The 24374-nt window shown below is 36.7% G+C and overlaps 2 protein-coding genes across 5 annotated transcripts; one reads left to right on the top strand and one right to left on the bottom strand.

Annotated features, from left to right (window-relative positions):
* sclt1 (sodium channel and clathrin linker 1) lies at positions 1–19100 on the bottom strand. Of its 3 annotated transcripts, none has more exons than XM_048197314.1 (22): positions 19002–19100; positions 18394–18436; positions 18225–18292; positions 17702–17751; positions 15773–15845; positions 15455–15510; positions 13615–13744; positions 11983–12105; positions 11500–11565; positions 10502–10572; positions 10080–10170; positions 9899–9990; positions 6059–6236; positions 5856–5954; positions 4677–4748; positions 4512–4586; positions 4103–4248; positions 3803–3995; positions 2605–2801; positions 2301–2379; positions 2095–2190; positions 1–278 (listed from the first exon to the last, which is right to left on the bottom strand). In XM_048197314.1, exons 2-22 carry the CDS (start codon positions 18425–18427, stop codon positions 216–218), a joined length of 2052 nt encoding a protein of 683 aa, XP_048053271.1. In that variant the 5' UTR covers positions 18428–18436; positions 19002–19100; the 3' UTR covers positions 1–215. The 3 variants fall into 3 exon arrangements, with proteins under 3 accessions (XP_048053271.1, XP_048053270.1, XP_048053269.1); XM_048197313.1 differs by lacking the exon at positions 19002–19100 and adding an exon at positions 18562–18953; XM_048197312.1 differs by lacking the exon at positions 19002–19100 and adding an exon at positions 18562–18953 and having other exon boundaries at positions 18394–18454.
* A 10-nt stretch (positions 19101–19110) lies between these two features.
* lg7h4orf33 (linkage group 7 C4orf33 homolog) lies at positions 19111–23128 on the top strand. Of its 2 annotated transcripts, none has more exons than XM_048197319.1 (6): positions 19111–19252; positions 20067–20278; positions 20565–20625; positions 20704–20755; positions 22367–22566; positions 22658–23128. In XM_048197319.1, the coding sequence occupies exons 2-6, from the start codon at positions 20098–20100 to the stop codon at positions 22755–22757; spliced, it is 594 nt and encodes a 197-aa protein (XP_048053276.1). In that variant the 5' UTR covers positions 19111–19252; positions 20067–20097; the 3' UTR covers positions 22758–23128. The 2 variants fall into 2 exon arrangements, with proteins under 2 accessions (XP_048053276.1, XP_048053275.1); XM_048197318.1 differs by having other exon boundaries at positions 19136–19252; positions 20025–20278.
* Positions 23129–24374: the final 1246 nt, after the last annotated feature.

A 24374-nucleotide genomic window follows, 5' to 3' on the forward strand; every position in this document is an offset into this window, starting at 1 on the left:
TTTGAAACAAATGCATACAGTTTATTACATTCACCAGAAAAAAAATAAAAATAATGCTGCAGTAATTCCACCAATCTCTCATTTATTAAAATAATTATCAAATGAACATGAGGAAGCCTGTTAGTTAAAGCTCTTGCCACTAAACGATTAGTGACAAACTGATCAGGGTGCTTATTTAGAAGAAGATGATGCAACAAATACCAGTTGCTGTTTATCTATGATAAAGTCTCAAGATCCATCATGGATGCAGCTTTTCTCCGTTGTGACATCACATTCAGCTGAAAGAGAAAAAGCAGTTTAGAGTGGGTTCTGTGCACCCTTTGTCCAGCAGCTACACAGGGCAACAGTTGAGTTGTGAAAGTAAAAATCCCATTTATTTTCTTCAAAGGGGAATTAATTTTTTTTTTTAATAATGCTGTTCAACAGTGGAATTCCTGATGACAAACTACATTACCAATGATTCTACAAAAAACTTCCACCAATCAAAGCCGCAACAAAGGAACACTTGAGTGGCCATTCGCTCCCATTAAGCACTGCTGTTTCTCTACTCTCTCAAACTACCTATTGCAAAATATGCATACACATATATATACATTAAAAAAAGTGTCAGGTGAGTATATAGAAACAACTTTTATTTTGTACACCTTGTTAGTACCAGGTTGGACCCCTTTTTGCCTTCAGAACTGTCTCAATTCTTCATGTCATAGATCCAACAAGGTGCTGGAAACATTCTTCAGATATTTTGGTCAATATTGACATGACAGAATCACTCAGTTACTGCAGATTTATCAGCTGGACATGCATGATGTGAATCTCCTGTTTCACCACATCCCTAAAGTGCTCTACTGGATTGAGATCTGGTGCCTGTGGAGGCCATTTGAGTACAGTGAACTCATTGTCATGAAACCAGTTTGAGATGATTTGAGCTTTATGACATGGCACGTTATCCTGCTAGAAGTAGCCAACAGAAGATGGACATGGTCAGCAAACAAAACTCAGGTTTGCTGTGGCCTTTAAAGTTACTCAATTTGTTCTAAGGGGCCAAGAGAATATCCCCACATCATTAAACCACCAGCACCAGACTGAACCGTTGATACAAGGCAGGATGGATCTATGCTTTCATGTTGTTTACGCCAAACTCTGACCCTACCATCAGAATGTCACAGGCAAGTGAGCCTGTGCGAATTGTAGCCTCAGCTTTCTGTTCTTTGCTGACAGGAGTGGCACCCAGTGTGATCTGATGCTGCTGTAGCCTATCTGCTTCAAGGTTTGACGTGTTGTGCGTTCAGAGATGCTCTTCTGCACACCTTGGTTGTAACAAGTGGTTATTTGAGTTACTGTTGCCTTTCTATCAGCTGGAACGAGTCTGGACATTCTCCTCTGACGTCTAACCCACAGAACTGCCGCTCACTGGATATTTTCTCTTTTTCGAACCATTCTCTGTAAACCCGAGATGGTTGTGCATGAAAATCCCAGTAGATCAGCAGTTTTTGAAATACTCAGACCTGCCCATCTGGCACCAACAACCAAGCCACGATTAAAGTCACTTAAATCACCTTTCTGATACTCAGTTTAAACTTCAACATGTCATCTTGATCATGTCTACATGTCTAAATGCATTGAGTTATAGTCATGTGATTGGCTGATTAGATAGAACATGTTTACCTAATAAAGTTGCTGGTGAGTGTGTGTATATTATATATATATATATATATATATATATATATATATATATATATATATATATATATATATATATATATATATATATATATAATAAAATATAAAACTATTCATTTAAAGGTGTGTGTGTGTGTGTTTGTGTGTATATATATTTTTACATAGTATTTAGTTAATTTAATGCTTCAACGGATTGTAGTTCTTTCCATCATTAAAGTACAGTCTTGTACTTTTGTCTTATTCTTAAATACTTTTTTTTTTTTTTTTGCTTTAATCAAAGTTTGACTCTGATATCTGGTTGGTTTGGTTCATGGCTTAAAATGTCTATGGGAAAAATACTTTCAGAACAGGCCATGGAAACATGTTGCACTCAATAGGCAGGAAGTGTGTAAATATCCAATATGACATGTTTACCTGTTGTGAAGCACTTGCTGCACGTTGCTCTGCCTGAGAAAGACGCCGCTGCAGACGAGTGTTTTTCTCCTGGTGCTCTGAAACCTGCCTCTCATACTAGAGACAGAAATGACGACATTACTCATTGAAAACCCCACAGATATTCAATCACTTACAGTATACAACATCTTTCTAGGTAGAAACAAATGTGCTTGTGCTGTACACACATCCAGCATTTTCTGATGATCAGCTTCCATCTGGATCTCCAGTTCCTGAACACGCTGTTTCTGTCTGTTCAACTCTGACCTGCAATGACCACAATCATCTCATGTAACTTCTTGATGCTGCAATCTAGACTTGACCATCTTTATTCAATAAAGTTCAGATTACATTTAATAGTAATAAGTCTTTTATATGGAAGCTAATGTTTTAATGATGGTAAAAATACGTTTTTTTTTTTTTAGCAATTCTTGCCTTGGCAAACAACACTTCTGTGGGATCTGTGCGTGCCAAGTGTGTTTAAGCGTTCACCTGAGGCTGCTGAGTTTCTGCTGGAAAGCCTGTGTGAGGTTCTTGGCCTCGTCTTTGTAGCGGCTGATGGTTTTCTGTTGAGCGAGCAGCAGTCTGGTCAAACCAGCGCTGGAGTTTTTACTGCTCTCCTCCATCTCTCTCAGCCTGGACTCCAAACTCTGCTCCTTCACACACAGCTCCTGCTGCATCGAAGACACCTACACACACAAAGAACCAGTTAAAGAGATAAATATGGATGTCTCAATTTTCTTAGTCTCAACAGTAACAAGACTGTGCTTATGCTCATTGGTTCACCCCACCAAATACATACAGCTGGTTCTTTAACCCTAAATGTGGATGGCTCTGCTCTGGAGTTTCAAACTAAATTAAAAAATATGGGGGTGATATTTGACACAAATTTAACATTTGACCCTCATGTCCAGAATACTGTTATAAATTTTTTTTTTTCATCTCAGAAACATTGCAAGACTGCCCCCCTGGTTATCTTTCTCTGTGGCTAAAAAGCCCTGATATTTTTATTTTGCAGTTTTAACATTTTATATATTCATTGTTAACATGTATTCATTACTTCAATGAGCTCATTGTTTCTGCTTTAAATTAATACATTGTTAGCTAACTGCATGATTTGTATATGTACATTTCTGAAATTACAAAATTTGGACAGTCACCTGATAACAGATGACTATAAATTGTAATGTTGACATGCATTTTCTGTAAAGCTACTTTGAAAAAGTATGTATTGTGAAAAGCGCTACACAAATAAATGTGAATTGAATTTTTTTTTTCTTAAATTGCTTTGATGTACATTTTCATTTTGTTCTTTCCTATTTTTATTTAATATTTGTAAGGCACTCTGAGATGCAACTTTTAAAGGCGCTATAAAAAAATACAATTTGTTATTATTATTAATGTGCTCATGGTTGTGACGTCAAGGCTACGAAAAATCAGTTCTCTATGACACAGCCCTTAAAAATTACTTAAAGGGATAGTTCACCTTTCTTCTGAGGAACAAAAAATATATTCTGAAGAATGTTTTTTCATCTAATAAAAAGTCAATGGGGTCAAAAAAAAAAAAAAAAATAGACCATACACAAAAGAAATGGTTTGAAATTACATGAAGGTGTGTAAATGATTTTATCCATTAAATGACAAACAACAGCTTTGTGTCACTGTGTATCAGAATGCAGTTGTTAGTAACCTGTTGTTTGGCTCGTCTCTGAGCCAGTGCACACTCTTTGCGGAGTGCTTCCATGTCTCTGTGCAGCTGCTGGTTCTCTTGCTGCAGTGTGACTCTCTCCTCACTGATGGCTGTGCTCTCCTCTCTCGCGCTTGTCAGCCCTGACTGCAGCCTCCGCACCTCCTCCTGACAGCGCGACAGCTCCTCCGAATACCTACACAAGCACAGAGGAGGATGGAAACCATTATGGACGCACCCTTATATTTGCTCTCTGTCTAGTTAAGTGTGTGTGTGTGTGTGTGTGTGTGTGTGTGTTCTCACTCCATCTCCATCTTCTTCATCTTGTTTTTCGTGCTGTTGAGTGTGAGTTGCGTTTCATCCTTCAGTCGTTCTGCATTTAAACATCTCTGATGGAGAGCCTCCATCTTCCTCATCTCAGGCTCTCCAACTCGGCCCTCTTTATAGACCTACAACACACACACAATTTGATTAATGATTTTGAAAGAAGTCTCTTATGATTACCAAAGTAATAGCAAAAATACAATAAAAACAGTAATAATGTGAAAGAAATCTATGCGTCCATCCATCTTATGTATGTATATAAATATTAAAATAATTCATAATTGTGTCACATGATACCTTATAACACCCATTCACTGTGATATCACAGCAACATACAGCCTTACTGCCATGTAATTATGTATGAGTAAAAACGTGCATTTATTTTCACCTTTTCCAGCTCCTCTTCCACAGCTTTTCTCTCCCGATGGGCTCTTTCAATCTGTGTCTCTTTATCGGCACATTCCTACACGCAACCACAGGAAATATGTTAATATACATTAGCAACAGTTGTTGCTGTACACATCTGTACATATGCTGATGATGAATGCGTCACCAGCTGCAGGGCAGACAGCTCCTCGGCCATGCGATGAATCTGAACGTTACACTGCTTACGAACACTCTCAACCTAAAAAAGGAGGAAAAGAAAATATTCGTAACTATGAGACATAATTTCTGAAAATAAAAACAAAAGAAAAAACATCAAAAGAAAAGACTTTACTTAAAATATTAATTTAGTAAAAGTATATATTTTTTTTACCTGCATGTCATGTGACCAAATTCAGAGAAACCCAAACATGCAAGTGTGTTGTTGAATTATTGAAATGTTAACTTCAAGTTTCAGGAGGTACTGCAAGTAAATACTTTATGTCAAAAAGGTTCACCTGACCAAAATATTTGTACCTTGCATTAAACGAAGCATACATAGATCCCTCAAAGCTTTATTTTCAATTGTTTTCAATTTTCAAAAGAACTATAAGGGCTTTTGCACCAGAAGAACGTTGTCATCGTTCCTATAACTATTGGCGGAAGTACCGCTTTTTAGCGTGTTCGCACTGCACTGGGAACGATTTTAGTTATACGAACACCTTTTGGGGGAACTAAATTACTTCAGAGCAGGGTTTAACCCAGCACAACAGGAACTTCCAGTGACGTAAGTGTATGACCATGGCCATATGAAACACTGGCACCCGCCATTTGTAAAAAGCCATGTTTTACATACACAGTTTACATATACTTACTGCACGGACATGGAAAAGAGCGATAGATAGCATTTACTGGTCACCTTTGTCTACGGCGCTGTGTTCTTTTCTCAGCCTTGATGATATGTAGCACTGCGAGTTGTCGTAGGAGATTTCGCCTCTTAGCCATTTCAATCGCATTACTTATACATTCTATCATCAGGAAACCCATGACACACAACTAAAACACAGCTCCGATCACAGCATCTTCAATCCTCCAGTTTTTGACATTGTTGAATGCCACGCTTAAATGACGCTGCTGTCTGCCGGCTTACGTCGCTTCAGAGTTCCTACTGGCCAAAATGGCCCTAGGGGAAAATTTAGTTCTTGGGGGATAGTTCCCCAAAGGGCCCTCATGATGCCTAAAACATTGTCTAGTTAAGCTCACGAGGGTTGGAGCAGAGCCTAATTTAACCTGGCTGAGAGTAGACCTGACGCCTCCAGCTTATTCTTTTGTCCCCTTTGCTGAGTTCAAGAACCCTGGCTGTGATCACCTCTTTCCTGGTGCGCAAGGCAGCATCCTGGATCAGCTGCTTCATGGCGTCTTTCATCTTCTCCAGCTCTTCTGCTCTCTGTTTCTCCCTCAGCTGAGCCTACAGTAACATACACATAAAATTATTTTTGATAATATGAAGTCAGGTACGTATAGAACAGAGTATGTATTGGGGCTGTGCGGTGTGGTTATTTGGAGCGTGACCTGTTCTCTCTGAAGCGAGGCCTCCTCAGCCAGCTGGATGGAGTTGCGGAGGCGACTGAGGGCTTCAAATTTCTCTTCTTCAAGAGAGGAGCAGCGACCCTGCAGTTCTCCCACTTGCCGCTCCCACTCCGTCTGCTTCCTGCGCACTGACTCAGAATCCTGCGTCGCAGCTTTGAGTCTGGAAAGCAAACAAATACACAAATAAAATAACATCCATACTTCCAACAAGATATTAAAAGGAAACAATATATACAAACTCCTCCACTTATTGCAAAAATAAATGAGGTAATATAAAAGATTATTCTTTTTCTATATTCGGAAATGTATTGTTTTTTTGGGGGTTTTTTTTACACATAAACACATATATGCATTATACATTTAATATACAATTAATTAATTCCAACAATGAATTCAAATGAATTTTTTTTTTTTTTTAAGAAAGGGACAAAACATTTTTTCATCAGCCATGTGTGAATAGTTTTCATGTCCGTTAGTTATTTTGGACTTGGTATGAACAGGCCTTAAAACATCACGTTCACCACACCTCAAAGTTTGAGGTCAGTAAGATTGTATAAAATTTTTTAAATGTATCTTGTGCTCACCAAGACTGCATTGATAAAAATGCAGAAAAACATTAATATTGTGAAATATTATTACAATTCAAAATGACTTTTCTATTTAAAAACATTTTAAAATATAATTTATTCCCATGACGGCTAAGCTAAATTTTCAGCATCATTACTCTAGTCTTATTTAAAGGTGCCCAAGAATGCTTTTTCACAAGATGTAATATAAGTCTAAGTGTCCCCTGAATGTGTCTGTGAAGTTTCAGCTCAAAATATCCCATAGACTTTTTTAAATTAATTTTTTTAACTGCCTATTTTGGGGCATCATTAACTATGCACTGATCTTTTTCAGCGCGCCGCCCCTTTAATTCACGTGCTCCCTGCCACACAAGCTCTCGATTATATTACAGCACATTTACAAAGTTCACACAGCTAATATAACCCTCAAATGGATCTTTACAAGATGTTCGTCATGCATGCTGTATGCATGCTTCGAATTATGTGAGTAAAGTATTTATTTTGATGTTTATATTTGATTCTCTATGAGTTTGAGGCTGTGCTCCGTGGCTAACGGCTAATGCTACACTGTTGGAGAGATTTATAAAGAATGAAGTTGTGTTTATGAATTATACAGACTGCAAGTGTTTAAAAATGAAAATAGCAACGACTCTTGTCTCCGTGAATTCAGTAAGAAATGATGGTAACTTTAACCACATTTAACAGTACATTAGCAACATGCTAACGAAACATTTAGATAGACAATTTACAAATATCACTAAAAATATCATACTATCATGGATCATGTCAGTTATTATTGCTCCATCTGCCATTTTCACTGTTGTTCTTGCTTACCTAGTCTGTTGATTCACCTGTGCAGATCCAGACGTTACTGGCTGCCCTTGTCTAATGCCTTTCATAATGTTGGGAACATGGGCTGGCATATGCAAATATTGGGGCGTTGTGTTGCTGTATGCTGTATGCTGTTACACAACAGTCGGTGTTATGTTGAGATCCGCGTGTTTTCCGGAAGTCTTTTAAACAAATGAGATTTACATAAGAAAGAGAAAGCAATGGAGTTTGAAACTCAATGTATGTCTTTTCCATGTACTGAACTCTTGTTATTCAACTACGCCAAGGTAAATTCAAATTTTGAATCTAGAGCACCTTTAAGAACATTTATAGTATATTTTAACAGCATTTATTTGAAAGAAAAATCACTTGTAATGAATGGGTGAATTCTTGATTCACTGCCGCTTCAATAACTATCCTTTTGGTTGGTTGGTATTCAAGTAATTAATCGATATTTATCCTTCTAAATATTAAACAATTTGAATGACTTCTTCAAGCTTATGAGATTTAAGTAGTTATATAATTATATGTCTTCTCACTGGAACATGCTCTCTCCTTGTTTTTGAGAGAAGCACCAAACACGTTAAAACATATATTTATTCTCTAGCTGACTCTGATAGCCTAGGTCACTGAGGTCAAAGGGCCTGTCTAGTACATGACCAATACACAGTTAAAGCACTTTACTTTTCATCTTCAATCACAAGAGAATAATGAAGAATATTGTCTGATCCTCTTACTGAGAGAAAAATACATTTCATCAGTATGTTTTGGGAAAGTTTCCTGATCAGAGCTAGACCTTGACCAACTCCAACCTTGAAGAAGCTGTGTATCTGTGCATCAGTATCCTTTGTTACAGGTCCTGGCTTCCGTGAGGGGAACAACTGGCACCCAAGGGAGATGAAATGACCATCTTCAGACAAACTGCCTAGAAACGCTGGTACGTGACCTTGGTGGGTCACTTCATGTCTAAACCAGGACCCCTATTGTCATGTGGATAATCAATGGAGATATGCTTCAAAGTATTTGTCCATGTCCATATGTAGAGATTTTCTATGTTTATTAATGTCTTAATCAATCAGAATCATTCAACCTGAAGTAATGACGTAATTTAGTGAACTGTTAAAGGTGCCCTCGAATGAAAAATTGAATTTATCTTGGCATAGTCAAATAACAAGAGTTCAGTACATGGAAATGACATACAGTGAGTCTCAAACTCCATTGTTTCCTCCTTCGTATATAAATCTCATTTGTTTAAAAGACCTCCAAAGAACAGGCGAATCTCAACATAACACGACTGTTACGTAAAAGTCGGGGTGTACGCCCCCAATATTTGCATATGCCAGCCCATGTTCCCAACATTATGAAAGGCATTACACAAGGGCAGCCAGTAATGTCTGGATCTGCACAGGTGAATCATCAGACTAGGTAAGCAAGCAAGAACAATAGTGAAAAATGGCAGATGGAGCAATAATAACTGACATGATCCATGATATCATAATATTTTTAGTGATATTTGTAAATTGTCTTTCTAAATGTTTCGTTAGCATGTTGCTAATGTACTGTTAAATGTGGTTAAAGTTACCATCGTTTCTTACTGTATTCACAGAGACAAGAGCAGTCGCTATTTTCATTATTAAACACTTGCAGTCTGTATAATTCATAAACACAACTTCATTCTTTATAAATCTCTCCAACAGTGTAGCATTAGCCGTTAGCCACGGAGCACAGCCTCAAATTCATTCAGAATCAAATGTAAACAATATAACAGTATACAATACTCACATAATCCGACGCATGCTGTGTAATACATATTAGCTGTGTAAACTTTGTTTATGCACTGTTCAAGGCAAGAGCTCCGTGGGCGTGGAGCACGAGAATTAAATTCTGAATCGGCTCATTTATAATGATGCCCCAAAATAAGCAGTTAAAAAAATGAATTAAAAAAAATCTATGGGGTATTTTGAGCTGAAACGTCACAGACACATTCAGGGGACACCTTAGACTTATATTACATCTTTTTAAAAAAAGTTCTAGGGCACCTTTAAGAGCATAACTGCTGTTGTATTAAATGTGTACGTAGAGCAGCCTACAAGCGACTTCTGCTGATGAAACTGCAAACTATTCTCTTCAGTAAAATTTTCTTAAATTAATTGCATCTTTGACTCCTGGTCTTGATTCATCATATCTGGTCCTCGGGTCTTAACTGTAAATTCCCCTACAGTAACATTATAAATGTCTTTTACCATCTCTTTTGATTAATTTAACACACCCTTGCAGAATAAAAGTACTAATTTAAAATAAATTAATAAATATAAAATTGTACTGACCCCAAGCTTTTGAACTCCAGTGCATAATACATACAACATCTAATTACTAGCACAGTTTCTTCATCAACACATGAAATCATAATTGATATAGACTTCACCTGGCCTCTAGCTGGTTCAGTGCTGCTTGTAGTTGCTGTAGTCTCCGGTCAGACGCTTCCTCTCTACCGTGAGCTTCTGCTGCGTCCTCTACCTGCACCATCACACAGACATGGCATTATTAGAAAACACACAGTAGGGTGATAACACTTACATAAGGACAATTATAGCAACATCTCTCACCCTCCTCTGCATCTGATCCTGGACATTCTGCAGGAGTCTGGTCATCTCCTCCACTTTAGTCGTGGCAGATCTTTGCTCGAGTTTTGCTTGCCTGAAATTAAACACATACATTTATTTATTTATTTTTAAAAAAAAATTTTTTAGCACTTTCTAAATAAATGTGATCTTTTTACTACTTTTTATTGATAACATAGTAGTGAGAAGACGGGGAAATACAATCTTTAAAAATCAGAAAGATTTAGATGCATTTCAAGAAGAACAGTTTAAAAAAAAAAAGTCAATCTTCTGGAGTAAATGTGACTGAACTAAAGTTGAGTTCAACTCTTGAGAAACACACTGAGCTAACTGAATTATAGACGCATGAGCAAAACAGAACTTGAGTCAAGGTTAAGTCATAAAGAGTTGGCCATCTGGAGCACTACCTGAGTTGGCTGCGTAACTCCTCCAGCTCACTGCTCTGTTCCGTCACCGTCTTAAGGAACTGCTGATTGGTCTGAGTGTGACAGGACAGACATGAACGCCGGCCGGGCATAACGCCAAACACACACACTTCAAAGAAATTCACAAGGATGAAGGACGGAGGAGAGGACGTTGGCTGTTTAGAGGTCAAGGTGTGAAAAAGGTGGGTGTGTGAGAGCTACACTGCTAATTAAATATTTAGGAATAGAGTAGTGTTTCTCTCCACTACCACTACACACACACACGCTGAACAATGAACAACACTCACTCAAACAGGTGGCGTTCTGACTAGTGTGAGAAAACGTGTGTGTGTGTGTGTGTGTGTGTGTGTGTGTGTGACTAAGACAGTGCAAGGATTATGCCTTTAAAACCATTGCATAACAACTGATTAAACACAGAACCCTCGAATGGCACTAAAATCATGAATAAAACCCCTCCATACAAATAAAATTATATTCCCATCATGTTTTCTGGGTACAACAGAAATTTTAGGGGGAAATGATGTAAAAAGGGACTTGATTTTATCCATCTGGATCTAATTGGAACATGAAAAGTGGGCGATGACATAATTTAAGAGATAATGTACAATCACTTGGCCACTATCACAAAATAAAGAGGGTTTAAAGGAGTTTATTTACCAAATAAATACATAAATGGATGATATATTGTAATGTATTTGCTTGTATTTCTCATTTGTAAGTTGCTTTGGATTGAACATCTGCTTAATAAATGTACTGATATTATGTGAGAACAAAGAGGCTGCAAAGCGATATGAGAGACAAGAAAGTTTTAGAAAGTTATTTCAAAGGCGCAGAAAGTTTTACATAACATTGTGAATGACCATAAAAGATTATTTCATTAGGAAAAATCAATAAAACCAGAGACATTAACTGGGGGAAGTAAATACAGTAGATTTAGATTTTAACCAATACTGTTTACATATTGAAAGAGGCAGCCTTACCGATTCCAGCTTCTGATTGGTCAGCTGGAGCTTCTGTGCATGTTGTTGAATCTGTGCCAGCTGATTCTAAAACAGAACAGTGATCCTCATTAAGAGCACAGACAATATTTCAATAATTAAATCATGTGTATTATAATAAGCTTCAAGCCATAAATTAAGCCAATATTTTACAGCCAACAGCTAATATTGAATTCATATATTCAGATAATCCGTCTCAGCATGCCTTCTGGTTTATGTATAATTGTATGAAAGTGCTGGGGGTCTGTTTGTTCTGTTAACTGTGCCTGCATGTGGTTAAACACTGCCCTCTAGTGTTCAATAATCATATTACATATTCTGAGAAAATTCAAGTGTTTAAGAGAGATTCAGATAAAGCTGTCTGTACACCAAATATGTGCTAAACCTCAAGTTTGAAAACAAACCTGCATTTTAAATTCAAATGTGTTCAGAATGTAAACACGAATGTGAGTTTGCACTGGCTACCTGCATGTGCTGCCGTTCAACCGCCTGTATTTGTCCGTCACTCATGGAGCTCTGGTACTGGGTCTGAAGACGATCCAACTCCTGCGAAGCTGTCTGCCACATCTGAAGAGCCCGTTCTTTCTCCTAAAGACACAAAAAAACCAAACTGAAGTTAAACACACTATGATTGTGGCCTTTCATGACTAAACTCCTCTGTAAATATCTTTGAGATCTGAGATGTGAAATTAATGTACAGTACAGAAGCAATGTTAATTGAACTGAAATGATATATTTATCCTGTAGCTCAGTTTGTAAAGCATGGACTTATAAAGCATGAAGCAAACAATGCCAAAGTCATGGGATTTATTGGCAGGGCAAACACATTTTCCTTGCATTTTATTCATTTTGAAAAGTGTCTGCCAGAAGCATAAAGGTTGAACAGTGTACAGAACAAAAAAAAACCAAAACAAAAAAAACATAGCTCTCATAAACACGATTTAATTATAGTAACAGCAGTAACTATGATATTTACTTGTGCTGAATGCAAGAGATTTGTTTATAACTATAGCAATTATAGTTTTTAAAAGTTTTGGCTATTACATTTTGACACAAATTGGCTTGTTTTTAAAAAAAAGTTTTTAAAATGTAAAATGTCTATGAATGCTCCTGAGTATTAATGCAAATGAATTGCTGGCTTCACATTGATTCATTAAAATGGGCAGTTTGCAAAACTGATTTGCATGAATAATCATATTCCCAGATCTATCACCTTTTTTTGCTAATGAGATTTAAACCAGAGATGCTATTTAAATATTTTATTCTTCTTTTTGCAAGACAAGGAGTGGACAACTAGTACAGAATCATGCGATTTTCATGATATTGCTTCACTTTGTATTCAACTGGCAAAATCAATGTGAAACTTTTAAACAATATTTTGCAAAATACATAATATAATATAATATAATATAATATAATATAATATAATATAATATAATATAATATAATATAATATAATATAATATAATATTTTTCATTCAGTTACTCCTCTTAACTGTGCTGTATCAGTATATTACCACCTCTACGATGAGAAAGAGGTAGAAAAATGTCTCACTGGATGTTTAATTTATGGCTAATTATTTAATTCTCAGTTAATTAAGAAATTATAACTGTGAATATGAATTGGAAAAAGTGGAAAGTCCACAAACTCAAAAATAAGTCACTTGAGGGTTGACTTGAACTGACACACTCTCTAGAGAGGTTTAGATGTGATTTGCAGCATGACATTCTGGTGAACTGCTCCCTAAAGGAGGGCAAAGATGTGCAATGTCTGGCTGAAAGTGGGACGCTTGATGAGTGACGCACTAATATCTCATTACTCCGTAATGTCAAGTGTTGATATGTAATCCTCGGGAGCACCTGAAGCGTACTCCACGCTGATTAAAACCGTTTCCCTCAGCAAAACACGACCTGCCCCGCCGCATCACATATTAACTAAAGAATGAAGCTTTAAAGGCAGAATAACCCCAGATCACCCCTCGCACATGTCAGAGGACAGCCGGAATACAGGGCCAGGAAAGTGCCTGTGGGTTTGTTGTTGCACAGACCGACTCATGAGAGTTTAGAGGTGGTTATGCACCAGGTCTGGATATTTACCTCCACGGCACACTTGACCTGCTCCTCCAGATTGCTGATGGCGATTGCATCCGCTGCCGTGTCTCCTTCTGTTCCAGCGGACAGAGACTGCAGCTGCTTTTCAATGGATATTCTCTGCTCTGCATGAAGCCTGAGAATAATAATAATAATAATAATTAAAAAAAAAAAGTTAATGCAAAAGGTCAGCCTTCATAAACCTTCAGGAATTATCTGCAGACTTACTTTAATTTGTTCTAAAATAATATGACTTTGAAGTCCTAGTAATTGATTGGTACATATAATCCAATTAAACCAATCTACACTATATTGCCAAAGGTTTTGGGCCACCCCTCCAAATCAATGAATTCAGCTGTTCCAATCACTTCCATGGCCACAGGTGTATAAAAATCACCTAGCACCTAGGCAAGCAGACTGCTTCTACAAACATTTGTGAAAGAATGGGTCGCTCTCAGGAGCTCAGTGAATTCAAGCGTGGTACCGTGATAGGTTGCCACCTGTGCGTTAGGTCCATTCGTGACATTTCCTCACTAATAAATATTCCACGGTCAACTGTTAGTGGTATCATAAAGTGGAAGCATTTGGGAACAACAGCAACTCAGCCACAAAGTGGTAGGTCACGTTAAATCACAGAGCGGGGTCAGAGCAGGAGAACGGTACTTGCCTGACTGCAATGTACCAAGTGTAAAGTTTGGTGGAGGGGGATTATAGTGTGGGGTTGTATTTCAGGGGTTGGGCTTGGCCCCTTAGTTCCAGTGAAAGGAACTCTTAATGCATCAGCATACCAAGACATTTTGGACAATTTCATGCTCCCAACTTTGTGGGAACAGTTTGGGGATGGCCCCTTCCTGTTCCAACATGACTGCACACCAGTGCACAAAGCAAGGTCCATAAAGACATGGATGAGTGAGTTTGGTGTGGAGGAACTTGACTGGCCTGCACCTCCTGACCTCAACCCGATAGAACACCTTTGGGATGAATTAGAGCGGAGACTGTGAGCCAGGCCTTCTCGCCAACATCACTGCCTGACCTCTCTAAAGCGCTTCTAGAAGAATTCCCAAAAATACACTCCTAAACCTTGTGGAAAGCCTTCCCTGAAGAGTTGAGGCTGTTATAGCTGCAAAGGGTGGGCCAACTCCATATTAAACCCTACGGATTAAGAATGGAATGTCATTGAAGTTCATGTGCACATAAAGGTAGACGTCCCAAAACTTTTGGCAATATAGTAGTGTATCTATCATGAAACAATATTCTATTGTAGATTTAACTGTCGTTTTTCATAGTAGTTTTTTTTTTTTTTACACATGCAAATATTGTTGCCGCTGTTATTTTTCATTACTTAAATTCAGATTTTTTTTTGTCCTTTATACTGACTATTAGGGGGTGTTTACACAACACCATTTTCAACTAAAAATATGATTTGGCCGTTCATTTACATGACAATTTACAGGAAAAGTGACATCGTCATCTACTGGCCTGGCAGGTATAATACAGCGTTTTTAGTCGTTTTTCGCGAATCTGTGTGAACATGGATCGTTTTAAGAATGTTGTCATCTGTATGTGAAACTTTTCAAAAAATGTGAAGGAAAAACTTTTCCATTTTTAGTACATTGTTGTTGGTAGATGCAAAGTTTTCCAGATTGAGATGTAAACAAAATAGACAATCACTGAATTACAGCAAAACTTTCTCCCAATAATAAAGTGAATTTACGTAAAGGGTGTCCTGTGATTACCAGAAGCACCTCATCTTGCACTGCAGAAGCTGTTAGCACTGACTGACTGCGATAATAAACTAGTGTCTAGGTGGAGAAATCAGCAGGAGATCCATTTTGAAAGCTCTTACCGCTCATTTTCTTTAACCACCTGCTCCAGGCTTGCTTTGACGTCCGTCATCTGCCTCTGAGTGTTTGACAGGGAGAAACAAGTGTGTGAGTGAGTGGTGGGAGGAGGGTGATGGAGAGAGATAGAGAAAGTGCACTCTTGAATGGCAAACTTATTATAAGACAAATTCATTTGATTTGGGATTAAACTGCAATTTATAGCTGACAGCATGAAATCAGACCCATCAAGCCCTGACAGTTGTAAAACCTCACTCTAATGCAAGCATTCATGTGGTGTGAGTGTTTGTGTAGAGTAGTATAGTGTAAGCCTTCATGAGTACCTGATAGAACTTGAGCTGCATCTCCATCTGTTGTATGTGTCTGTCATATTCTTCTATTAGAGGAGCCATTAGACTGAAAACACACACTCAGGTCATAAACAACATCATTATGTTTAACAAGATTATAGGCTATTAATATTTAGAGTTCCATGGTACTGGATTACATGGATTACATAACAGTACAATTAAACTAACATTACTGTAATTACAGTATACTACTATATATAATAATTTTACATTTAAAATCACAAAAAATATAAAGCTTGATTATAGGAATGTATAGGAACACAGAGAGAGAGAGAGCTTAAAATTATTAGACCACGTCATAATGAAGAGAAAATAAATAAATAACAAATAAATATAAACAAATATTTTAGGAATCTGTTAACTTGTTTAAAACAAACTTTTATTGTCATTTATTAGGCAAATATCAAACCGACAACTAAATAGTCTTTATTCACACATAACAAAAAAACAAGAAACTTTTGTGCGATCTATCTTTGAATCCATTTAATCGCAACAATAATTATATTTTAGCATTACAAACACTGCTGTGACTATTACAGAAACATAAAAAATGATTTTGGTAATCACCAATACTGTTAGTTTAGGACAGCTGTGGCACAAACCTTACATATATGTACTGGGTGGTGGTCTAATCAATTTGTTAAGCACTGTGTGTGTGATTATATATATATATATATATATATATATATATATATATATATATATATATATATATATATATATATATACAGAACTGGGTAGATTACTTATGAATTGTGAATCAATTACTGATTACAAATTACATGACAAAATTTGTAATTAGTAATAATCTCAGATTACACATTTTTGGTAACGTAATCTGACTACTTTTGGATTACATTTAGATTACTTTTGTGCTAACCCTTATGTCACATATATTGTAGGATAATCTTGTACTATTTTGACAGATACAAAGAAAAAATATATTCTATTCACCAACAAGAGCCTCAACAGATTCTTTTAAAAACTGCAATGTATGGACAGTTAATACTTCAAAATACTAACACTAATGTACCTGTTAGTGTTTGCTGATAGTAACACTGAAAACAAAATCACATCTTATGATTTTAAAACACATTTACTTAAAATTAAGTAAATTTAGAAAACAGCAACATTACAAATTCACAGCAATATCACTGCTACATCAAATATTTAATCAATATTTCATATATTATTATTTTTTATATATACATTTCATCTATATTACCCCCTCATCACCGGAAAAACTCGAAGAATCATGAACGTATAAAAGCGGCAGGTTTATTATGAAAAAATCTAAACGTAAAAAAAAAAAAAAAAAAAAGAAAAATTAGGAGAATCAGTGTATTGTGAACAACTTACTGCCATTGTGTAAATAAAAAAGTAACTGTAGTCTGATTACGAGTATTTAAGAAGTAGTTTACTCTAATTACAAGTACTTGATTTTTGGAATCTGATTACGTAATCCAGATTACATGTAACTCATTATATATCCAGAGCTGGGTAGTGTATATATATATATATATATATATACACACACTACACTATATACACTATCCACTATATATACACTTTTATATATACACTATATATATAAAAGAAGATTTTATGCCTTAGCAAACCTCTTTTTAAATTCAGTAGAAGAAATTTCAGACAAACTTTTATTTTGAGATTATTTCCAGTAGTATGGCGTTCATGAAAACTCCAGATTTTATTTTTTGTGAACAAATAGTGGTTGCACGGTTAAAATAGTAGATGACTTGAGCCAGAGACTGTTAAAGTCTAAAAATGACAATAACATTTTTAGTTTTAAACAAGTTTTGGACAGATTCCTCAAATAATTTTGTTTCTCTTTATTATGACATGTGGTCTAATTAAGGTTTGTAACTGGCTGTAGGAACTTACCCTCTGTCTGAGAGCCAGGGAGCTGCAGATTCCATGACCACGTCATCTGCCTAAAACATGTGAAAGAATATTTTTAAGTGTCTATCTATATACAAGTGCTCCAATCCTTCATTATTATTAGGAATTGTTCTGTTTTTCCCTCAGACTTGGCTCTGTCACAATGAAAGTTCTGTCATAATTTACTCTCATGTTGTTCCAAACTATCTGGAAGCCATTCACTTCCATTGTATGAAAGAGACAGTAATAACAGTGAATGGTGACTAGAGCTGTTAGTCTTCACATACCAAACATCTCCTTTTTGAGTAATACAGAAGAAAGCAAGTCTTACAGATTTGGAAGAACATGAGATTGAGGATGACAACAGAATTTTTCATATATTTATTTGAGCTGTGAACACTTCCTTTAATAATTAAGAAAACATTCACTGTGCACCATAAGAGCATTATGTTATTAATTCTATAAATGATCTACAGTTTCAACAAACAAAGCAATAAAATTGTCATCTAATCATCATTAAACTAACCTGTGACACTGAGGAGGGAGGAGGAAATTCATCCTGATATCGACCGAGGACGGAGTTTAAACGATTCACTGATAAGACACAAAACAAAGTTCAAATACTGATGAATATGTATGATTGTAAAACCGAACGTGTATCTGCACACTGTTATTTCTGTGTTCGAGCGTTTCACCTTGATCTCGAAGAAACTCGACTTCTGTTGTCATTTTTTGTTTCTGCAACAGCAATAAACTCTGTTAGGTCAAAGCATATGCCTTGTAAATATGTATCATCAAGAACTATAATAACATTATGTGGGTCGGTAGGTAGGCAGCATGCAACGGGGAACAATTTGCCTTACTGAAACAGTCAGTTGATACACAGCCAGCATAAATGATCCCTGGAGACTGTCTTTGTGTACGAATATTGGTTTACCATTGAACCTGACTCTATACAGCCTTAGCATTTATCATTTTGGTTTAATCGAGTCAACGTACAATATTAAACTAGATTATTACACGTTCTCCAATAGATTAAGCGAGTGGAAAGAAGCGAATCTGGAGTGTAATCCCAGCAACAGTATTGAGCATCATTGGTATCCAGGTGGAGATTTACACTGGCTAACTAGCAGGCTAAAGGCTACACGTCAAAATTCATAATAAATGGCCTGGATACTCTGTCATGAAACCTTAAGGGAAGTATAAATGTTTATTTTTTCATCGCGTAATATGTCAAATTATGTAATAGCAGAAAACTGTAAATAAATATAAGATTAGAAGACCTCGAGGTTATTATAAGTACCTCCAAATCCTTCCGCCTTGCAGTTTAAAGAGCCTACAAGCCAATCAGATTCATCTTCACGGACGCTCAGATTCACCCTCAGAGCCAATCAGATTCATCCTCAGGGACGCGGTGCAACTCTTTAAAAAGTTCCAGGGAAACTCCAACTCGCTTAGGTTCCGTGTGGTTTATGGAGTTCCTCTTTTTCCCCATGGTTCTTATCTTGAATTGAGGAACTAACAAAATGGGGCCCTTCGATGTGATCGAATAGGGTAATACTTTACTTCATCATTTTGTTCAATAAATTCTCTCTTATTTACTACCGACTATGTGCCTGACTACTGAAACGTCTGTGGGATGCTTTGTTGATCTATGCCAGAAATCAGGAAGTGTTTTTCCCATGACATCAAGTCATCTTTATTTATATAGCGCTTTATACAACACAAATGGTTTCAAATCAGCTTTACAGCGATAAACAGGAAAATAATGATCAATGATCCAAACAGACTTCAGTTCAGCTGTGAAGCAGCCAAAAAAACCCAACAGTGTCATTATTCAGCTCAAGTCTGTTCACTGTTTATTCACGTCAGTAGTTGCAACAATGTCGACGTTGCAAAATTAGTCAATTCTGAAATGAAGCCGATTAAAAAGCAGCACTGCAGAAGACAGTGGTGTTATCATACAGCTCAATTCAGTTCAAGATTTGCAGTCAAATCAGTAATATTACTGAATATTAAGTGGTCCACTCCAACCTAAACACCATCAGTGACAGAAATGGAGAAAGAAAAAAGAAAAAACCTTGGAAGAAAATAGGCCAGTTCTCCTCTGGCCAAATTAATGAATATGTTGATCAGGTGACATATTTATGATATCAGATGCATTGCTTATCAATGACTGTTGAACCTTATTGCATATCAGACAGTCCTGTGTCCTGAGCTGCTTAAGCCGTAATACAGCACAGAACTGTGGATAAATCATATATTGATACTTACACATTTACATAAATTGAGAACTGAACTAGATATTCATTTATTAATATTTCAGGTCTAGCTATAGAAGAAAATAAGATTTTGCCATGCTTAACAGTGTCTGCAGCGGTTGTATCCTCCTGACTGCCATGGAGTTCTATATCAGAAACACCTGGGACAGCTTACCTGTGGATCATAAGCCGGTAAAGATTCGCTTCTCACCTGGCGAGGAAGGTTTGTTAATGCAGGTGACTGCTCCTTTCTTTAACGACCCCCCTGCACCAGCCGGACCACCTGGAGAGCCGTTCCCTGGTCTCTGGGACTATGAGGGTATGTTCATTCTTATATATTGTTAATAAAGGCTCAAATATTGTTTACAGATTCAGTTTCTTTCTTTCATATACTTTTAAACCAGATTGTTGGAATCAACTGATCTTGTTGCATACACACATGACCTTTGATCCTTGGACTGTCTAATTACCAGATAAATAAAAGTCTGATTTAACTTTGGTGAGAACTTGAATATGAATTAGAAGAAAAGGTTTATGAAACACTAAGTTAAGTTGTTTATCTTTCACGCAATATTTAAAATTTGTGCTACTGACTTATTTTTCAGTGGTCGAATCCTTCTTCTTGAACAGCAACACTGAGCAATATCTAGAGGTGGAAGTCTGCCCGTAAGTTAAGCCTACTCTGTATTTCAGGCAGTTTTTTCATTGCTAATGTGTAACTGAAATAATATTTTGATATTACAGACATGGACAACACCTTATTCTGCTCCTGAATGGAAAACATAATGCGTTTATGGTAAGCAAATGCACACTGTACATCAGTTTATTAATGTTTTCAGTTTTTAACAAACATTTACACTCCTGTTTAAAAGTTTGGGGTCTGTAAGGTTTTTAATGTTTTTGAAAGAAGTCTCTAATTCTCACCAAGGCTGTATTTAATCAAAAATACAGTACAAATACAGTACAGTATTGTGATATTATGACAATTTAACAGTTGTGCTGCTTAATATTTTTGTGGAAACCAATGATATATTTATAACAGTCTTTACTTTCACCTTTGATCAGTTTAGCACGTATATTTTACATATCACATTCACAAACATTAAAAGGTTTGGGCTCAGAAAAAAGTTTTAATTAAAGAAGTGAATACTTTTGTTTAGCAAGGATGTGTTAAACTGATAAAGGGCAGAACTTAATAGTCTATGGATGATTTATTATTACAGTGATTATTATGTTTCTAGCATGTTATATGTTTGGTAACGGTTCTTTTAACTCTGAAAGATTGAGTGTGTAGCTTTTCATTTCATAAACAACCATGGACCTTTGTGTTTGCCATGTAAATAGCCACGATGCTAACATGGCGTAAAAAATGTAATAAACAAAGAAACTTAAACAACCATGTAGGAAGACACATCATGGCCAGATTCCAGGATGACAATGTCAGTATCCATCAGGCTCAAAAATGAAAAAAATTGTTTGGGAGGGAGCATGAAGAATAATTTCACAAAAATTCATTAAATTATTCCTTAAATTCATTCAAAGTCTTTGGGATGTGCTTATGACAAGTGAGGCTCCTGCACCTCCTTCCTCGCACCACCGGAGGGAGCCATCACCTGAATAGTGACTGTTTTCAATTCGGACTGCATTTCCCATAGGCCCTCATTCCAGGGACTGATTGCACGCACCTGCACCACATGACACACACACACACACACACACACACACACTCTCATGTTGCAAAGTCTTGATTTGCCCCGGGTATCATTTCTGAGCGTTTATTGTGGATTGTTATACCTGTGTCTGATTGGACTGTTCATCGTGTTTGATTCTCTGCTGCCTTCTCTGACCTTTGCCTGTTCCTGGACTTTGTACGTTTGCTGCCTGCCCTGATCTCTGCTCGTCTTTGGACCTTGTTTGTTTGCCGCCTATACCCTGATCCTTGCCTGTCCCTGTTACCGCCTCTGCCTCGTCCTTGCCATTGTTGTGTTTGCTACTCAAATAAACTGCAAATGGATCCTCACTCTGCTGAATCGTCATTACAGTGCTGGAGTAGACTTTACAGAGTGCTCACCTCTTGCATTTGTCAATACAAGATCTTGGCCAAAAATTGATGCACCTCTTGATGGAAATAACATCAACATTTATTTCCATCAAGAGGTGCATTAATTTTTTGTCAAGATCTTGTATTGACAAATGCACACCCTTATATATACATAAACACAATTTAAAATAAATAAATAAATAAAATAATTTAAAAAGTTTATAACAGTAAATATCTTAATATTAAAACTTGCAGAAATGCTTAATATAATAAAAATGAAAAATATAGAGTATTAAGAAATGTCCTGATGTCATTCCTAACCATTAGCTTCTTTTTTTTTTCTTTTCTCACTATTACCTGTCACAGCAACAACTCCCTCTATCATTCAAAGCCAATATAGAGGACAACACATGGAAGGGAGAAGCACTTCTGCCTTGGAGGTATTTCCCTCAGGGCATTAATAAGATGAACTCCTACGCCATCCATGGCTCTGGTGCAGGAAGGACCTACGAGGCTCTGTATCCTGTTCCTAAAGAAGACCTGCAAGAAGGACAGGGACCAGACTTGTAAGTTTAGATATATTAATACTATTTTGGTTCCATTTTATTGGATATTAACATCACCATGATCTTAACATTTCTTCTCTCATCCGAATAGTCATCGACTTGAGTATTTTCAAGACTTCACTCTGCAAAGCATCATGGGAGAAGACTGGGTTCAGCCAGAATCTGACCTGTGGAATTTAGCAAGCAAATGACCAGCTGAAAATCACAAACGAAGTCAAGCCTGTCTCATAACCAGCTTTTTAATGCAGCAATTACTTGTAATTTGCTTCCATGGCTATGTTAGAGCACAAACTCCACTGCAGTCTAATCAAAGTTAATGATGTGGCTTGTTTTAATGTGGGTGTAATGGCAATATAATGGCTTTTATTATCACAATTTAATAAATCTTCTATCAGTAATGCGGCACTAATCTCAGCAGTTAAGTATTCTATCCAGCACCAAATATCTATGCAATATGTATAGCAAATGGGAGTTTTTTTATGCTGAAATGAAATTAACTATTTAAAAATGGAGATTGTAAATGTGGAAATAGAACATTAAATAAACAAATGATAACATTCAACTTTTTTTTTGTCCCGTTTTGGAGCTTGGAAACAACTTGTTGCATGGACTATTGCATATAAAGCTATATGAAATATGAGTTTTATGAAGATTATTCAGAAATTCTCCTTACATTTTGCATAGAGAAATGACTAGGCTGACACCATCCCTTTAACATGCACTTAAGATGATCTTGTTTTATTACTATATTAAAATAGGTTTCTTGCAACCTTGAATATCTGACAGTTGCTGGATTGCAATGATAGTCTAGGTAGACCTATAAAACATTTTCTAAAAACAGCCGAGCTTCAACTCTCTCAACAAACCCATGCGTATAATCAATAGGCGCTGCGTAAACTACAAATTAGCGGCTAATAAGACGGAACACGGGTTTATAATTACAGCCGCTGTCTGTTAAATGAATATTAACAGTGACTAATTACCGAGCCGCTGCCGAACTCTTGACTGGAGCGCGCACTGCGGGCGTGAGCTGAATGCGCGCTCTGTACCTGGGGAGCGAAGGTCACGGCTAACTGCTAACGAAAGAAGGCCTCTATTAAAAAAGATTTTGAAATGGGTTTTATTTTATTTTATACAAAAATGATTTCTGATATGATAAATTTAAAGTGTTCGTGTTACCCTATAATTACTTAAACTCTTAAAGTGATGCAAATAAACATCATGTAGGCTAATCTGTTAATATGTAGGCTAATTCATTTCGGGAGCTTCTTGTAAATGGACGCTTTGTTAGTTGAATTGTGGTGGCATGCGTATTATATTAAAGTAAACCTTACTTATAATTAATTAGGCTTATATGATGTACATTATATTAAGGTGTGAATTAATAGTAGTATTAATTTTTTATATGAAATGTGTGTAACATAAACATCTGTTGGGAATGCAGGGAGGCTCTACAGCACACATTACCCATGTGTTTAGCCTAAATAAACAAATGAAAATAGAAACCAATAGAAAGAATCACATCCAGGGCAGAACTCAAATTACACACACAGACTCGGAGTAATCGCATTTGTTCTCTCCACATGCAATCTATTCACTGGGGGAAATAGCATTGTACAAATTGCTTCTTGTTAGGAGCGGAGCTAAGTCAATCAGATGGCCTTCCACTCATGTTTTTTAAATCAGGGAGAATTTATGCGCTGACATTTTATAATTGATAGGAGGCCTGTTCAAAACTGAATGGGTAGATTGGGCACTGGCATGTTTTCAGTGGTATTTCTGCAAGTTGAACACCGTTAGCCGCACAG

Source organism: Megalobrama amblycephala, linkage group LG7 (genome assembly GCF_018812025.1).
Source record: "Megalobrama amblycephala isolate DHTTF-2021 linkage group LG7, ASM1881202v1, whole genome shotgun sequence".
Classification (NCBI taxonomy): Eukaryota; Metazoa; Chordata; class Actinopteri; order Cypriniformes; family Xenocyprididae; genus Megalobrama; species Megalobrama amblycephala.